At 37.6% G+C, this 19231-nt stretch overlaps 1 protein-coding gene across 1 annotated transcript; it reads left to right on the top strand.

Annotated features, from left to right (window-relative positions):
* The first annotated feature begins 14917 nt into the window (after positions 1-14917).
* On the top strand, positions 14918-18173 carry LOC104223540 (putative pentatricopeptide repeat-containing protein At5g37570). The gene is made up of 2 exons (XM_009775003.2): positions 14918-17575; positions 17765-18173. Exon 1 carries the CDS (start codon positions 15186-15188, stop codon positions 17076-17078), a length of 1893 nt encoding a protein of 630 aa, XP_009773305.1. The 5' UTR covers positions 14918-15185; the 3' UTR covers positions 17079-17575; positions 17765-18173.
* The last annotated feature ends 1058 nt before the right edge of the window (positions 18174-19231 follow it).

Raw genomic sequence — 19231 nt, 5'->3', positions numbered from 1 at the left:
ATTAAAGGCAAGAAATCATGAAAAACATACAAGGTATTCCATACTGAAGCAGTAAAATCACTTTAAACAGTAAAGCAGTGAGAAAACAAGTGAAAATCCTTTTTCTTTCCAACAAGTAAAGCAAGTAGTTTACAAGTGAGTAACAAAAATGATAGAAATGTAAACAGCCCCTCGGGCAATACATGTACAACAAACCGCCCCTCGGGCATTATATCAACAGAACCAGCCCCTCGGGCATTATATCAACAGAACCAGCCCCTCGGGCATTATATCAACAGAACCAGCCCCTCGGGCTCAATATCAGAACAGTAACAGCCCTTCGGGCTCAATATCAGATCAATAACAGCCCCTCGGGCTCACTCTCAGAATAGTATCAGCCCCTCAGGCTACCTCACAATCACTCATATCAGCCCATCGGGCATAGTATCAATCACTCAGAACAATGGGTACCCATGCTCACTGTGGGTGTGCAGACTCCGGAGGGGCCTCTTACGGCCCAAGCGCTATATTAAGCCACCTCGTGGCATCATCACTCAGCATATCCTCACATCACTAAAGCCACCTCATGGCATATAAAGTATCTCAGGCCCTCGGCCTCATATCACTCGGCCTCACATCACTCAAGCCACCTCGTGGCATAAATAGTATCTTAGGCCCTCGGCCTCTTATCACTTGGCATCACATCACTCAAGCCACCTCGTGGCATAAATAGTATCCGAGGGCCTCGACCTCATATCACTCGGCCTCACATCATTCAAGCCACCTCATGGCATAAATAGTATCTCAGGCCCTCGGCCTCATATCACTCAGTCTCACATCACTCAAACTACCTCGTGGCATAAATAGTATCTCAGGCCCTCGGCCTCATATCACTCAGCATATTCTCACAAATGGCCCTCAGCCTCACTCAGTCCGGAAATCATCATAAGCCCCTTAGGCATTTGTAAAACAGTAGTTCTCAACCCAAAATACCATTTAGAAATATCATTTGAATTTTCAAATCTGCATAAAAGCGGTTGAGTTTGTAAAACAATAATTATCAACATGACTGAGTTTAAATATAAGTCAAAACAATGAGGAAATAGTGATAAAAATTTCCCAAAGGATTCAAATAATTGGCACGAAGCCCAAGTATGTAAATCGGCCCAAATCATGATGATAACAATTAAGTTTCAATCAAATATGTGGTAAAATCATCAATCGGGATGGACCAAGTCACAATCCTTGGTAGTAAAAGACCCCGCGCTCATCATCCAGCGCGTGTCTCACCTCAATATAGCACTACGATGTGCAAATCCGGGGTTTAAAACCCTTAGGACATCATTTACAATCATTACTCACCTCGAACCGGCTAATCCTCTAGCTCGCGATGCCTTTGTCTCTCAAATCGACCTCTGAATGCCTCGACTCTAGCCACAATAATTCGATTCAGTTAAGAAAAATTATAGGAATTAATTCCATATGAAATTCTACATTTTCCATTAAAAATCCGAAATTGCACTCAAAATTCGCCCGTGAGGCCTACGTCTCGGAACCCGACAAAAATTACGGAATATGAAACCTCATCCAACCACGAGTCAAACCATACCAATTTTACTAAAATCCGACATCAACTCAACCCTCAAATCTTCAAATTTAACCAAGAGGGTTTTCAAGATTTTCCCAACTAAAATCACCAATTAAATGCCAAAACAATAATTGATTCAGGTAATCTAACCAAAATTAAGTTAAGAACACTTACCCCGTTGTTTTCTCTGAAAATCTCGCGAAAATTGCCTCTCCCCGAGCTCCAATTTGGTAAAGAACTCAACATTCTGTCCAGAATTTCCGTGGTTACTGTTCACGGTACTGTTCATGGGGAGTGTATACGGCGTACTGTTCATATGTACTGTACATGGATACTGTTCATGTTTACTGTTCATGGTACTGTATACGAATACTGTTTACGCAGGTGCGGTTACTGTTCGCACGTGCGAAAAATGCAGAAATTACCTAGAAAATTGGAGCAGCTTTTCTCTAACTCCATCATACGAACTCGGAATTTGATGATTCTTGTTCCTATGAGTCACAAATAATAATACGAACATAGCCCTTCAGTCGAAACTCAATTCGGAGCTCATTTGCTCAGTTCAATACCCATTTCGCTCGTTAAACAATTAACTCATGTTTCGTGTCTAAAACCCAATCGCGACTTGATGAAATTAGACCAAACTTTCCAGATCAATCCTATAACTCATTATCAAAATTCAGGAAGTCTCGAAATCAAATTTCGATCTCTAGAACTAAAAATAGACCTTTGAATCATTACATGCTTATGCTCAAAACGGCAAAATCTTCCAAAACATATCCGAGCCTCATGGGACCCCAACCAAACATTCCAATACACCCCATAACATAATTCAAACTTGTTCCAACTTTCGAAACGCTCAAAACAACATCAAAACATCAAATCACCCTCAGATTCAAGCCTAAGAATTCCAAAACATCCAAATTCAATCAAAAAGTCGACCAAACGACGTCCAAATGAGCTGAAATTTTGCACACACATCACAAATGACATAAAGAAGCTACAACAACTCTCAGAATTCCATTCCGACCCTCGGATAAAAATCTCACCTATCAACCGAAATTCGCCAAAATATTAACTTTGCCAATTCAAGCCAAATCTTTCCACGGACTTCCAAAATGCATTCCGATCGCGCTCCTAAGTCATAAATCACCCAACGAGGCTATCCAAATCATAAAATTTCCAATCCGAGCTCATATACAAATAAGTCAACTCTTACTCAAACCTTTCAAATTCAAAGCTTTCAACTGTGACTGTTCCTTCAAATTCATTCTGATTTTTCCTGAAACCAAAACCAATGATCTACATCAGTTATGATACGTTACACGGGGAAAGTCATGCCCGGGAACTGGCGATCAAAGTGCAAAAGTTCAAAACGATCGGTCGGGTCGTTACATCCTTCCCCACTTAAACACACGTTCGTCCTCGAACGTACCCAAAGCTGTTCTAAAAGCCCACCAATCGCTGAATAACCTTACCATGCATATAGCCGGGGGTGATCCCACGTCACCCTATCTCATATAGGTCCGATAACACCGCTTAACTAAAATTACACAATCCAATCTAGCTCATAAACCATAGAACCACATTTTCGCTTCTGAAACCATCAATACGATCAAAACCTCACACCTATACTTTGAATAGACACGAACTAGCTCTAGTAACCCATGCCTGCAACCTCGGGAGCAATCCCATGATATACCATATAACTCTAACGCTCGCAGCAATAACTTCTATTCACAGCAGCTGCCCATAACAACCAAATACCGATAGAAAACCTCTTATCAGCTAAAGTCTCATTCCAACACTTTCATATACTGCCAACGATAAATGAAACACGCAATAAACCATAACTATTTCTCAGATCAACCATTCATGAAGCCATTTCTCCTCTGGCAATTACCATAGCAATTTTTGTTTGAACCGAACCTCGATATTTACCCATCAAACATGCTGAAATCGAATCCGTTTATTTTCATTAATGATCCCAACGATCTCCTGTGACCCAACACACTATCCTGGTGACATGTCACACCAATAGAGGCCTAAGCCACATCTAGCATAATACGCGCACCAATAAGCAATGGTTCGAACATACTCAAATCATGAAAATGACTCAAATGAAAGAGTTGTACCTCAAGCTCACCAGTACCACCACAACGCAGGGCTAAGAACCCGTCTCACATCATAGAATAGGACACACGAATCTAACCCGCAAGGTCATATCTCCACAGAGCTATGCTACAGTGCGCGATCCTATCCAAACACTGCTCCACATGGGACACCTCAAGTCACTATGCTCAAAATTGACAACCACACACAATTTGATGTCTAGAACCAAAGAAAATCATTACACCAATGGTGAAACAAGTAACATATAACACACAAACCCGATAGGACGTAACCGTTACCCCATTCACCGAGCAACACCCGATTACTCTTCCCGCTCGACTTCCACTATGAACCCCATTAGAACCGTACCATGTGTGCCCATAACCAATAAATTATAATGTCTCGCAACACAGAAAGGCAACTCATAGATCTCCCCTGATCACTAATAAGCTCAATTGCGGTCGAATCAACCTATCCCTCAATAATACAATTCGGGGCCAACCAAGCCGACTCGAGCTAGAACACGCATCCACATTGGCCTGCCAACGAACTCCTTACCAAGAAAGCCTAAAACTACTCCTTCAACTACCATAACTCCTGCCGGAGCCATACGATACGGTGCCCGGCATCACATAAATACCGAAATCCACAACCTCGCTCGACAACATGCTCGGCCATAAGAAACGCTTCCGGAAAGTCCCTCAACACCGGAACTGAATCAATGGTAGAAACCTCTACACTGACATCCATCACGAAGGCCTAATTAAGAAAAGCAATCCTTCCTAGCCGTCCGCTAGGTCTATGAAATATAAACCACTCCACTAGAACATAACCTGATGCACATCGCCACTTAACCTTTGGCATTTCCAACCTAGCCCATAACGCAATAGTCCAGAATAACTCAACATTGAGACGATCAGTCTAAATCCCCAACATCACATCCAAAATCTAACATACCAAGCAAAGAAAGATCCACTCGGGCCTCCAAATCTCGGCAGTCACTAAACAATGCTGATACACATGATCTACAATCAAAACATAGCCTGAATATGAGAACTTCCGTCTCTACGTCCATACGACACATGAATCACCATATCCTATCCCAATTTCACCGTCGAATATATTCCACACCTCTAATACCCAATCATTTCACTATAGATACTCTAAAATTTCCCTGTGCCACCAAGCAAACCCGAATATCACCAGTCGATCTAAAAAGAAGGTGTCGCAATACTACCAAAGTGCTATCAACTTAATAACATTGCCCTTTTACTAAAACATAGACTCTCGTCAAATCATTTCCAATTAGCAGTACCATTTTCTTAATCGTGTGAGGCTACCCACTGCCTAAGAGTTTTATGAACTTCCTTTAAGAACTGAACTGTAACTCATCTAGCCAAGAACTTCCATTGATCCCATCTAAAAGAAAAATCATTACATATCTTATGCTTATCACACTCGGAGAAATTGCACCTCTCCAACCACGGTAGAAATCAATAAGAACTCTCCCAATTCCATTTGCACAAATTCAACTGCCAGGACTGAATCCTTCTAACTAGACCAAGCTAAGCAAGCCATCAAAACCCAAGAGCATTGTTGCAAAATAGCTGTAGGAACTCATTACCTCGAATACACACAAGGAATTAATCATATCCTTACCATACCAATTTGCTCTACTTTCAAGATACCTCATCTATCTAAATTCCTTCTGATTCATCTTCAACTTGATATTCCTTCTTGCTGTAGCACCACAATTTTCTCAACCTAGGGTTATCACACGAAACCCAAGCATTAAGCTACACCGTCTAAGGCTCCTAAGCCGCTGAATACTCTTTAAGTGTTCCCCAAAGTCATTACCTTCACCTTTCCGATACTGATATATAGAATCCCATAATTAATATAGAAAATACACAAGTCTTGCCATCTTCCACTAAAAACTCAGTTTCTATCCATAAGTACAACTTAGAAGCCTCCAATTATTCCATGTAGAGTTTTGAACACAATAGGACCATTCTCTAGAGTCATCCATACTACTCAAACCATAGTTAGATTGATTAAACGAATCGAACAACCTATGCTTCATTAGCACTCCGACACTGCAGAATGTGACCTCATTCCAATATAACCAAGCAACTTCCTGCTCTATGCACCGAGCATTCATTACCAACCACAACTCAAGTCATTCCCTGATTCTCGTACACCCATAAAGCATAACATAGCCTTTATTGATCCTTTACTCGAGCCACAACTAATTTACAAATACGCCTCGAACTGGAACCATTAGAGCACATAACCGTGCAATCAACTATTCAGTAGCGGACTCCCCCACTTGTCTCAAAGCCATAGATCAACACACGCTCAATAACTCATAATGATTATACTCTATTGATGTCATGATACCATAATCAGATTAAACTCAAACCTTTTATAAGCTTGTGAAAACACAGATCATCTAGAATTTTAACTCTTCTGCAAATCTCGCATTCCACTCTCGCAATAGTTACACCCACTCGCTAAGCGACCCAATTTAAGTTGCAACACATATCCTTCACTCGCAAATCTAACATACACATAAGGATCGTACAACCTCAGAACACTTCGCATGAGATAACTCACCTTCTTCGCCTTAAACTAACATTTATGTATACCTTCCACCGTCATAACCATTACGCAGTCACTTAGTCTTCCTGAGTCTGAACTCATACCGCAACATGAAATTTACTTCACTCCCAACTAGGACACATGAAAAGACTCTTTGCACACCCATAACTCGGGGCTATACCTCAAATCAAGATGGATACATCTCGCAGTACTAACATACTCATCACATAGTTATCCAGCCATCACTCCCACTAATAGGGACACTACCGAACATATAAGTTCAAAAATACTTGCTCACACAATCAGCACCTCGGTGCTCAAGCCATAGGCAAATATTCGGCCTCAAGTCCTCCAGACTGGCCCAACATCAAACTCACAAAGATCACATCTCGCCCCTCGATCGAGGGGACACAAGCCATAAAGGCACATCTGATACTGAGCGCTCATGCGCGCATAGGAATGCGTGGAAGGAATTCAAAGAGTTACATTTCAAGCTGAATCAGAAGGACGCACGATAAGAATTCAAGAATGTGAAGTTTTCCTAAAGGTTATGCAGCCTCTCGAGGATAAATACAGATGTCTCCGTACCGATCCGTGAGACTCTACTAAACCTGCTCATGACTCATGAGACTTATGTAACCTAGGCTTAAATATCAACTTGTCACGACCCAAACCCCGCTCCGGTCGTGATGGCGCCTCTCGTGAAGACAAGGCCAGCCAACAAACCCATATCGCCTTTTCAAAAATAGTTAAACATTAATAAACAGTTTAAATATGATTTAATAATATAATTAACGGAAGCACAACCCGACACAGCCCTAATCGGGGTGTCACAAGTCACGAGCATCTACTAGGGTATAAATACAACTGAAAGCCTGGAGTATACAAATACAGACTAATGAAATTAAGAGAGAGAAAAGCAGTGCTGCGAACGCCGACAGCTACCTTGCTAAATCCTGATGACTCTGCCTCTGATCAACCAAAACATACCTGAATTTGCACACAAGGTGCAGGGAGTAATGTGAGTACTCCGACTCAGTGAGTAATAATAATAAATAAAGACTGAAGGCAAGAAATCATGAAAAAAATACAAGGTATTCCATACTGAAGCAGTAAAATCACTTTAAACAGTAAAACAGTGAGAAATCAATTGAAAGTCCCTTTTTCCAACAAGTAAAGCAAGTAGTTTACAAGTGAGTAACAAAAATGATAGAAATGTAAACAGCCCCTCGGGAAAAACATATACAACAAACCGCCCCTCGGGCATAATATCAACAGAACCAGCCCCTCGGGCTCAATATCAGAACAGTGCTAGCCCCTCGGGTTCAATATCAGAACACTAACAGCCCCTTGGGCTCAATATCAGAACAGTAACAGCCCATCGGGCTCAATATCAGATCAGTAATAGCCCCTCGGGCTCACTCTCAGAATAGTATCAGCCCCTCGGACTACCTCACAATCACTCATATCAGCCCCTCGGGCATAATATCAATCACTCAGAACAATGGGTACCCACGCTCACTGTGGGTGTGCAGACTCCGGAGGGGCCCCTTACGGCCCAAGCGCTATATCAAGCCACCTCGTGGCATCATCACTCAGCATATCCTCACATCACTCAAGCCACCGTGTGGCATATAAAGTATCTCAGGCCCTCGACCTCATATCACTCGGCCTCACATCACTCAAGACACCTCGTGGCATAAATAGTATCTCATGCCCTCGACCTCACATCACTCAAGCCACCTCGTGGCATAAATAGTATCTCAGGCCCTCGGCCTCATATCACTCAGCATATCCTCACATATGGCCCTCGGCCTCACTCAGTCTGGAAATCATCATAAGCCCCTCGGGCATTTGTAAAATAGTAGTTCTCAACCCAAAATACCATTTAGAAATATCATTTGAGTTTTCAAATCTGCATAAAAGCGGCTGAGTTTGTAAAGCAATAATTATCAACAGGACTGAGTTTAAATATAAGTCAAAACAGTGAGGAAATAGTGATAAAAATTCCCAAAGGATTCAAATAATTGGCACGAAACCCAAGTATGACAATCAACCCAAATCATGATGATAACAAATAAGTTTCAATCAAATATGCGGTAAAAACATCAATCGGGATGGACCAAGTCACAATCCTCGGTAGTAAAAAACCCTGCACTCATCATCCAGCGCGTGTCTCACCTCAATATAGCACTACGCTGTGCAAATCCGGGGTTTAAAACCCTCAGGACATCATTTACAATCATTACTCACCTCGAATCGGCTAATCTTCTAGCTCGCGATGCCTTTGTCTCTCAAATCGACCTCTGAACGCCTCGAATCTAGCCATAATAATTCGATTCAGTTAATAAAAATTATAGGAATTAATTCCATATGAAATTCTACATTTTCCATTAAAAATCCGAAATTGCACTCAAAATTCGCCCGTGGGGCCCACATCTCGGAACCCGACAAAAATTACGGAATATGAAACTTCATCCAACCACGAGTCCAACCATGCCAATTTTACTAAAATCCGACATCAACTCGACCCTCAAATCTTCAAATTAAACCAAGAGGGTTTTCAAGATTTTCCCAACTAAAATCACCAATAATGCCAAAACTATAATAGATTCAGGTAATCTAACCAAAATTAAGTTAAGAACATTTACCCCGTTGTTTCTCTGAAAATCTCCTGAAAATCACCTCTCCCCGAGCTTCAATTTGGTAAAAATAGAAAATGGGACGAAGTTCACGTATGTACTGTACACAAGTTACTGTTCATATGTACTGTACACGTATACTATTCATGGTATTGTATACAGATACTGTTCACGCAGGTGCGGTTATTGTTCACACGTGCGAAAAATGCAAAAACTGCCCAGAAAATTGCAACAACTTTTCTTTTCACTAAAAAGGCTCTAACTCCATCATACGAACTCTGAATTTGAAGATTCTTGTTCCTATGTGTCACAAATAATAATACGAACATAGCCCTTCAGTCGAAACTCAATTCGGAGCTCATTTGCTCAGTTCAATACCCATTTCGCTCGTTAAACAATTAACTCATGTTTCGTGTCAAAAACTCAATCGCGACTTGATGAAATTAGACCAAACTTTCCAGATCAGTCCTATAATTCATTATCAAAATTCTGGAAGTCTCGAAATCAAATTTCGATCTCTAGAACTAAAAATGGACCTTTGGATCATTACATGCTTATGCTCAAAACGGCAAAATCTTCCAAAACATATCCGAGCCTCATGGGACCCCGACTAAACATGACAACACACCCCATAACATAATTCAAACTTGTTTCAACTTTCGGAACGCTCAAAACAACATCAAAACATCAAATCACCCTCGGATTCAAGCCTAAGAATTCCAAAACTTCCGAAATCCAAATTCGATCAAAAAGTCAACCAAACGACGTCCAAATGACCTGAAATTTAGCACACACGTCACAAATGACATAACGAAGCTACATCAACTCTCAGAATTCCATTCCGACCCTCGGATCAAAATCTCACCTATCAACCGGAATTCGTCAAAATATTAACTTTACCAATTCAAGCCAAATCCTTCCACGGACTTCCAAAATGCATTCTGATCGCGCTCCTAAGTCATAAATCACCCAACGAAGCTATCCAAATTATAAAATTTCCGATCTGAGCTCATAAACAAATAAGTCAACTCTTAGTCAAACCTTTCAAATTCAAAACTTTCAACTGAGACTGTTCCTTCAAATTCATTCTGATTTTTCCTGAAAACCAAAACCAACGATCTACATCAGTCATAATACGTTACACGGGGCAAGTCATGCCTGGGAACTGGCGATCAAAGTGCAGAAGTTTAAAACGACCAGTCGGGTCGTTACAAAATTGAAGGTACTAAAGTGATTTGTAATACATAATTATCAATTTAAAAATACTGGACTTAATGTTTTATAAATATAAACGCAATTAAATCTAAAAGAGGATAATATTGTAATTATTTGCAATTTAGCTTTTAAAATACTAAATAAATTTGTAAAAATATGCCAAAATTATATTGACTATATTTTAGTATAAATATGAGAATCCAATAAATGAATCACCAAGATTGATAACTTCGGAAATTATTATTGGGTTTTTTTATGAATAAAACAGAGAAATAAATTGGTTAAAAAATCTTTAAAATTAAGAAAATTAACCAAACATTGGGACATACTTATATATGCATATATATGCTATTTTGAAAGTATTTTGCATATAAAAAAATATACAGGGAAAAATTGGATATCAACATTTATGAAAAATATTAGAACCGATATAAAATGTTTGTCGACGACATCTATGATAGCGCTAAATATAGACGAGGATCTTAAGTCTGTCACCTACAGACACAAAAATATCGACCAAATGGAAGAGACACAATTCGAATAGAATTGTTTTTATATGAAAAACATATAATTTTGTCTATGTTGTTCAAATACTTGAAAGTATAAAGTCAATGGTAAGTGCAATCAGTTTTCGATATCTTATATGTCTAGCATGACATGAAAACTTGATATGCATCTAAAGTCTATTATATGGCTTATATGACTTAACTTATATGACAATCCATGAAGGATTTAAGTTGCTTGAAGCATCTACAATTCTTGATCTTGAGGTACCACTTCCTTAGTGCAATTTGTGCACAAATATATCTTGCTATAACTATAAGCATGATGATATGATAGCAAGAGTTTTCACCTCTATGTGAAGATATTGAACTGGCGATTCCAACAAGATCATATAAAGATAATACATCTATTAGGGATGATGATTTCAAAGTAAAACAAATTCATTCAAGTAAATATAGTTGATTTGTTTATCAAATATCTACCAAAGATCTTTTAAACATGGTGCACAAGATTGGAATGCAAATGCTTAAAGATATGAATTGATGCTCTCATCAGGAGGAGTTAATGCACGTTGCACTCTTTTTCCCTTACAAGGTTTTGTCCCATTGGGTTTTCCTTGCAAGGTTTTTAATGAGGCAACCAAAAGGCATATTGTTAGATATGTGTACTCTTTTTCCTTCTCTAGAATTTTTTTCCCATTGGGTTTTATTTTAGTTAAGGTTTTAACAAGACACATTATCTGTTGAATCGACATTCAATGGGGAGTGAGATAAATAGAATTCTATTTAAGGTGAATGTCTATATTTTAGAGAGATCTTAGGGATTTTACTTGGTGGCTAAGCCACTCTTTCCCTATAAATAAATGGGTCTTATTCCATTATAATTCACTCCAAATCAATAAGAATTCTCTCTCTCTCTACTTTTCTCTGCAATGTTCTTCTTCTTCTTTCATTGTTTCATAACAATTTCAAAACTTATGTGAGATATAATTTCTTTATTTATTGGGCTAACTAAATGGGCACAACTTATATCGTTTTCATAAATTTTCTTAATTTTAGTTTTATAATTTTATATAACTCAAACACATTATCCGATAGTGTTTATGTGGTTTTTAAAATTGTGCACTCAGTAACATGAGTACAACGCAAACCGCGTAACGAAGCCTCTTAATGAAACATCGTTTGTTTTTTTACCCTTCGTAAATATATTTTACGAAGGATAAATTGTAAGTACAAATAAATGTTATTTTTACAAAAAGAAAAATCCCTATTAAGGAGAAGTCAAAATTGTCGTAGGTTTAAAAGGAAAAAAGAACAACAGAATAAGTAGGAATCTTATTTTTAATATCGATTGATATTCTACTTTTTTTTTCTCCATGGACACTAAGATTTTAGTTTCCTGGTTGGTTAATGCATTCCTCAACTTAATTTATTTTTTGTTGGGCTTCTTAAATTAGAATTTTAAAGTTAAAATCGTAAATTTCTTAATCTTTAAGGGTTATATGCTGAAATTGAGAAGGAAGAATGATAATGAGTGATGATATTATAAAATTGGAACAGATTTTTATTGATTGATGATTGAGAATTTCTATGCGCAATTTCTTCTTTTATTGAGTTAGGTACATATAATCAATATTTATCGTTTTCAAGAATATAAACTTTGATTATATAACTTAGACACAATATTTTAATATAATACCTATACGATCTTTTATAAATTATTTTAGGCAGAATACATAGTTTACCCCGAAACTTGAGGTCAAATCACACTCCTTCAATAGAGATAACCTTTTATATACGCAATCTTTCAAAAGTGTGCCAAAACACACCACTTTTGCTCACTTGCCATTGTGTGATTTACACCCAATAGAAGCGAGCAAGTATTAACTTTTTTGTGTATGGAGCTATATCGTCACGTGTTCAATTCTTTTCATTTTCTAATTTTTTTATGTATCTTCTTTTTTCATCAATCTTAAATTTATTTTTCAAAAACAAATTTGTTGGCCTCCATCTTCACCATTCCTTCATCGCTGCTCCGCCGTCATCCTACATTGTCGTCACCCAACATCACCTACTTCAATCTGTGCTACACCATAATTTTTTTTTGCCAATTCAAAAATAAAACCCATAAACCACAAAGGAAAAAAGCCACTACTTTGCCACTAGTTCAATGAAACCCATTTCAAATTCTTCATCATGATCCCCAATGTTCTAATTTTCAAGCACTGTTAATGTGAAAAAGTTCAAAATCACAGCTTCGAAAGTAAAGGGGTTAAGGAGTTAAATGAAGAGACTTCAAATGATGAGCAGGTGATTGAAATTGAAAATTTTCAACTCCAAATTAAAACAATTTTATATTAGAGAAAACCGGTTCGAAAAGTTTAGAGAAAGAAAGCACCTACAAATAAATATTGCCCATTGTTGGTCCACAAAATCTAGTTTTTAATTCATACCAAAGCTGATGGCCACGTTAGATTGTTGGTTTTCATCTTTTAAATTATTTGAGAAAGAAGAAATTTTGGGGGTTTTGCTGTTTAGAGCTATTTTGAGAGATGGATTTTGGCTAAAATGGTGTCTTGGGTAAATTAAGAAGATGATGAAGCTTTTCTGTTTTGTTTTTCTTTTTCAAAAAGACGGAAAGTTTTTAAATGTGTTTTTTTAGAGTTAATGGCACGTGTCACGATATTAATGGTGTGTGATATACACTTGCTGGGAACAAAGAGGTCAAACACCGAGCAGGTGTGTCTTAGAGATACTTTAAAAAGGTTGAGTGTGTAAAAGGTTGCTCGTATTTAAAACGCGTGTCAGAGGGATTTGGCCTCAAGGTAAAGGGGTAAATTATGTATTCTGTCTTTTTTTACTCATCGAGATAGTATACACGCGCAACACGCATATCATAAGACTAGTTATTACTAAATATAGAACGTAGAAGGGTCAAAAATGCCCCTGAACTATTGATTAAAGGTCTAAAAATACCCTACATTCACCTATTGGTCTAAAAATACCTCTCCATCCACCTTTTTGGTTCACTTATGCCATTTGACCGTTAGGTCAATGCTGAATTTAAAAAATAATTATTTAAATTTTACGTGACAACTTCTTATTGGTCGAAATTAAAACATCTAACCTATTAGAAAGGCCCACTCATATCTACCCATTTTTCGGACTAACTCGCCCCGAATATGACCCGAATAAAAAGTTTAAATAAAAAAAGACGCCCCACTTCCATCTAACCCATGGATTTACATGTGTTCATTTTCTTGATTAATCTCATGTATGGCATTATCATCGAATAAAGGTTCATGACCAAATTAAATAAACAAGAAAAGCCTAGCATGAATGAGCCAATGATTTTCTTGACAATAATGTGGGATGGAAAACTAGGGGTCATCCAACGGTTTATGATATCTTTCAAACAATCACTTTAAGATCTTTCCGTTATGTGCAATTAAATTAAACTCATCTTGAATATAATGCAATTTGTGTCTATCATATAAATTGAATTGGATGCCATAACAAGAAAAACAAAATCACGTAGTAAATTTATGTCTATCATATAAATTGAATTTGAAGCCATAATAAGAAAAAGAAAATCACTTAGTAAATTTATGTCTATATGTTCGCTGCAATTTCCATGGAGCTTCTGTTCCATAGAGTTTGATAGAAGTGGGACATCTTTTTTTTAGTTGAATTTTTTGTTCGAGTCGGGTTAGTATTTGAAGCGAGTTAGTATGAAAAACTGGTAGATACGGGTGAGTCTTTCTAATGGGTTAGATGTTTAAATTTTGGCCAATAAGAAGTTGCCACGTGAAATTTAAATAATTATTATTTTTAATTCAGCATTGACCTAACGGTCAAAGGGCATAAGTGAACAAAAAGGGTGGATGTAGGGGTATTTTTAGCCCAATAGGTGGATGAAGGCTATTTTTAAACTTTTTACAATAGTTTAGGGGCATTTTAAACAATTTTCCGAATATATAAAGATGTTATTAATGTTTGAAAATAACTTTAAAAAGAAAAGAGTGTCATACAAATTGAGACGGATGAGTAATACACTAGACATGGAAGGGGAGAGTTCAGTTTACCTTTTTCTTTTCTTTTCCTTAGGAACCATTTCGTTGCTTTGCTAAGGAGATTAATCTTCATATAAAGTCTTGCGATAGCATAACAACATTTGGAATAAGAAATAGGCGTAGTAGTGATGCATGGACTCAAAAAATTAAATGATATAACTAATCTTCGTAATGGTAACTAACTTTGTTTAGAAAGTAGAGGTATATATATTTTAACTATATAGAGTATGTCATATGTTTTAACTAATATACAGTAATACGTAATTTTCAAATATACATCCAACAAGAAATAATCCTTGCAAATTCATGCATAATTTCTTTCTCAACTCTCAACCGACAACCTCAAAGTTATCATAATACTAGTTCATAATTAATTTTACCAAATATTCGTATTAGTTTGACATGCATTTTTCAAAGAATTTATAACTAAAAAATTATCACAAACGAAACCTTGGAAATTTTTGCAATTGCAATGATATGGAAGAAATATGTAGACTTTACATTCCTTAGCACTGATTCACTTCTAAAATGTTCTCCCGCTGTTTCTGTACTTTCAGTTTTAAGTAACACTGCAAATCCAGTTCTCATAAAACTTCATCATCTTCAATATTATTCCCATTATTCTTCCTCGCCTTCAGTTCCATTATCCCAAATCAACGTTGAAGTAATTCATGCCACGAAAATCAAAGATGGTTCGGCCCAAAACTCCTCTAGTAGTAACTATTTATTAAATCTTTACACAAAAAGTTACCATTTAGCTTCTGCACAGAAACTGTTTGATGAAATTCCTCAAAGGGATGTTCGAACGTGGACGATACTCATTTCGGGTTTTACTCAATATGGGTGTTACAGAAATGCATTATGGTTGTTTATTAAGATGCAAAAAGAGGGCAATGTTAGTCCTAATGAGTTCACTTTATCTAGTGTCTTGAAGTGTTGTTCTAGTGTTAGTCACGGGCTTAGATTGGGCAAATCTATACATGGGTGGATGCTTACTGCTGCAGTGTATTTGGATGTTGCTTTGGAGAATGCTGTACTTGATCTTTATGTCAAATGTGAGGCCTTGGATTATGCGAAACGGTTCTTTGAACTGCTGGGTGATAAAAACGCGGTATCTTGGAATATAATGCTGGCAGGATATTTGAGTATAGGAGATATGGAGAAGAGTGTAAAGCTTTTTAAAAAGATGCCTGAAAAGGATGTTTCGAGTTGGAATACAATCATTGATGGGCTTATGCGACGTGGATTTGAAAAGGATGCCCTTGAGCTCCTATGTCAAATGACCTCATGTAGGCCTTCATTTAACGAAGTTACGTTTTCTATATCATTCGCATTAATGTCTTCGCTTAGAAATCTCGAATTAGGGAGGCAACTCCATGGTAAAGTGAGGAGGTTGTCAATATATGAAGACACGCTTGTAAGGGCCTCACTAATTGATATGTATTGCAAATGTGGTCAAATGGAGAAGGCTTCTAGAATTTTCCAGGAGTTACGCCAAGTTGTTGCCGAAGTACAACATTCACATTCTGTTCCATGGAGTACAATTGTATCAGGTTATATTCACAATGGAATGCTGAAAGATGCTTTGGAATTTTTTAGCTCCATGGTGCGTGATCAATTGGAAGTGGATGTGTTTACGCTGTCAAGCATTCTTAGTGCTTGTGCGAATAGTGAGTTTTTGGAACTTGGGCAGCAGATTCATTGCTATGTCCAAAAACTTGGACACATATGGGACATATTTTTTATTTCAGCAATTATTGACATGTATGCCAAATGCGGAAAGTTAAATTCTGCTTGGTTGTCTTTTGAGCAAACGCAAACTCAGAATATCGTGGTGTGGACGACTATGATAAACAGTTATGCTATACATGGAAAAGGAGCAGAGGCTGTTCAGCTTTTTGAGCTTATGCTGAATCAGAGGATTGCACCAAATGAAGTAAGTTTCGTTAGCGTTTTAACGGCATGTAGTCATGCAGGTTTGGTGAAAGACGGGTGCAAGTATTTTAGGTTGATGAACCAAGTTTACGGTATCAAGCCTGGTGTCGAACATTTCACTTGTATGGTTGATCTTTTTGGCCGAGCAGGTTGTTTAGAGGAGGCTTATGATTTCATTCATGAGAATAGAATCTCTAACATGACCCAAGTTTGGAAGGTACTATTATCTTCTTGCTTGGTTCACAAAAACGTAAAGATGGCAAGACGTGTTACTGAGAAATTGCTAGAACTTCAGCCAAGGGAAGACAGTCCTTACATTCTGTTATCAAATACTTGTTCAGACAATGACAATTGGGATGAAGCATCGAAAATAAGGGTCCTGATGAAGGAAATGAAAGTTATGAAACTCCCAGGTCAATCATGGACTTAGTTGACAAATGAAATCCAGAATTCCACATGATTATAAGGGAAAAATCAGATTGATTCAAACAAGCTGCCGTGCAACTGAAGGACACCCACCTTTGAGAATGACATAAATTTGGGAATGCAGGAAGCCGAAGAAAAGGAGAGGAGCAGACACATTTGTGTACACCTTTAATCACTAGATATCACATTTGGTGAGCCTTTACCCAGTTTAGAACCTGAATTCTGGTGCCATATGTTTGATGCTGACTTTACAGTTCGAAGGCTGATGGATTGCTCCCGACACATACAGAGATTACAAGTTAAGCTGGTGATAGTTAAGGAACATGAACTCAAATCTTTTTGGATATTTCTTGGTTTAATATATGGTTGATCATGTCATCATTTGTCTTTTTGAGAGGCCAAGAACAATAATTTGGTCAGGTGACTTTGTGAATGACTACTGACTGTTTGCCTCAAATTGTCTAACCTGACTTCAATTGGCATTGCAAAATCTAACCAGAGGTAATTGCATATGAAATAGAATGAAAATCTTTGTACCTTATGCTTTCTATTTAAGCTGTTGTGTTTTTATATCCCTGATAGTTGTGGGATCTTTTACTGGTTAACCGGTGCATTTGTTGATTTATATTAGACTTCACCTGTTCACCAATGATATTCAGGAATCATATTTATAAGTCCGCTTTTTTCCAGGTAATAACTCCCAGCTTTCTCCAGCTCATTGGAAATTCCATGCTCCAAATACATATATGTATAGCTCTTCAGGAACTGTAACTTCTAGTTTGTCCTTTCACTACCTGTTTATAGTGTCAAGAGAGAATGCTTGTGACGATTTACACTGATGCTCAAGCGTTTGGAATTCACAGTTATGTGCAGTAAGTCATTTCTGTAAAATCTACCCTTCAACTTCTAATTTCTCTTTAGAAATATCCTATTCTGCTGTATGAAGATGTTAATATATTTCTGCCTTGCATTTTATTTGATGTCTACATTCACATCCCGTGTAAACTGAGTCCAAGAGTTGTGGCTTTACTTGTACAAGACTTCAACACTTTGTTTATCATAGGTTCCTGAATATTGAACTAATGATGCGGTAGATTCTTTAAGAATCCTTAAAACAGTTGCCTGAAGACTACTCGAAAAGTTATGCTGCCGCAATTTCACTGATTGAGGTTGTTTTACCCCAGGACGTTTGTCCAGTGGTAAGAGTGTAGCGCATGATGCATATCATGCATGGGTTTGGCACAAGTCATGGATCTCGAACGCGGCTATGATATTTAAGTGGAGAATGATAGCGGGGAGAAAGGGAAACATTATTCATTGAGTTCCGAACTGTGTGTGAGTTAGCCCTTGAGGATTTCCCGGTTATTAAACAACAACAAAAACCCAGTGTAATCTTACAAGTGGGATTTAGGAAGGGTGATGTGTATGCAGACCTCACTCCTATCTCGTGAAGATAGAGACTATTTCCGATAGACCCTTGGCTCAAGGAACAGTAAAATAAAGTAACAAATAGTGGCAACAACAATGCAATAGGGGCAAGTGACAGAACATGTAATAATAAAGAGCAGGAATAAGAAAAATACACAAATAGTACTAGTACTACTTGTAAGACGAAGAGACACTAACGGCTACCGCTCAACCTTCCATCCTAATTCTCAATCTCCACCCTTTTCCGGTTTTTAAAAAAATCATTAATTAGGGTACCTCACTTCAAGTGTTATCATTGAAACTCTTCCAAACCCTATTGCTAAATGATTCAATTAGGTAGGCCATATTTTTCGTCTTTACTTGATTCTTGATTGGTGATCAACTTTGGATGACTTGTAGTTTAGGGCAAATCAATGTAGGGTACATTCCATTCAATTCACTTTGCTTTAAATTTGCTAGTAGAGTAGGTCATCTCATTAAAGTTTGAAATGCTTATTCGGAGAAGTTATCCTAACCCAAAAAGTAGGTACACAGCTATAAACGTTACATTCTTTTTCCACATTTGGACAATAAACGCGTCCCTTTTACCAAAATTTTATTCTCCAATTATTCTGCGTCATTCATTTTTATTCAGGTATATCTTTTTTGCTCCTTTAATTTTATTTAGGTTGAATTTGTTCGTGGGTGATCTGAAGAATATTAAGTTCATTTATTAAAGAATTCTAAGTA

Source organism: Nicotiana sylvestris, chromosome 3 (assembly GCF_000393655.2).
Source record: "Nicotiana sylvestris chromosome 3, ASM39365v2, whole genome shotgun sequence".
NCBI classification, from domain to species: Eukaryota; Viridiplantae; Streptophyta; class Magnoliopsida; order Solanales; family Solanaceae; genus Nicotiana; species Nicotiana sylvestris.
Note: the sequence above shows the minus strand (reverse complement) of the source record. Positions and strands in the feature narration are given on the sequence as shown.

Bases quoted from the DNA above. Each gene is read 5' to 3' on its own strand.
- LOC104223540 (XM_009775003.2), top strand. From the start codon at position 15,186: ATGATATGGAAGAAATATGTAGACTTTACATTCCTTAGCACTGATTCA.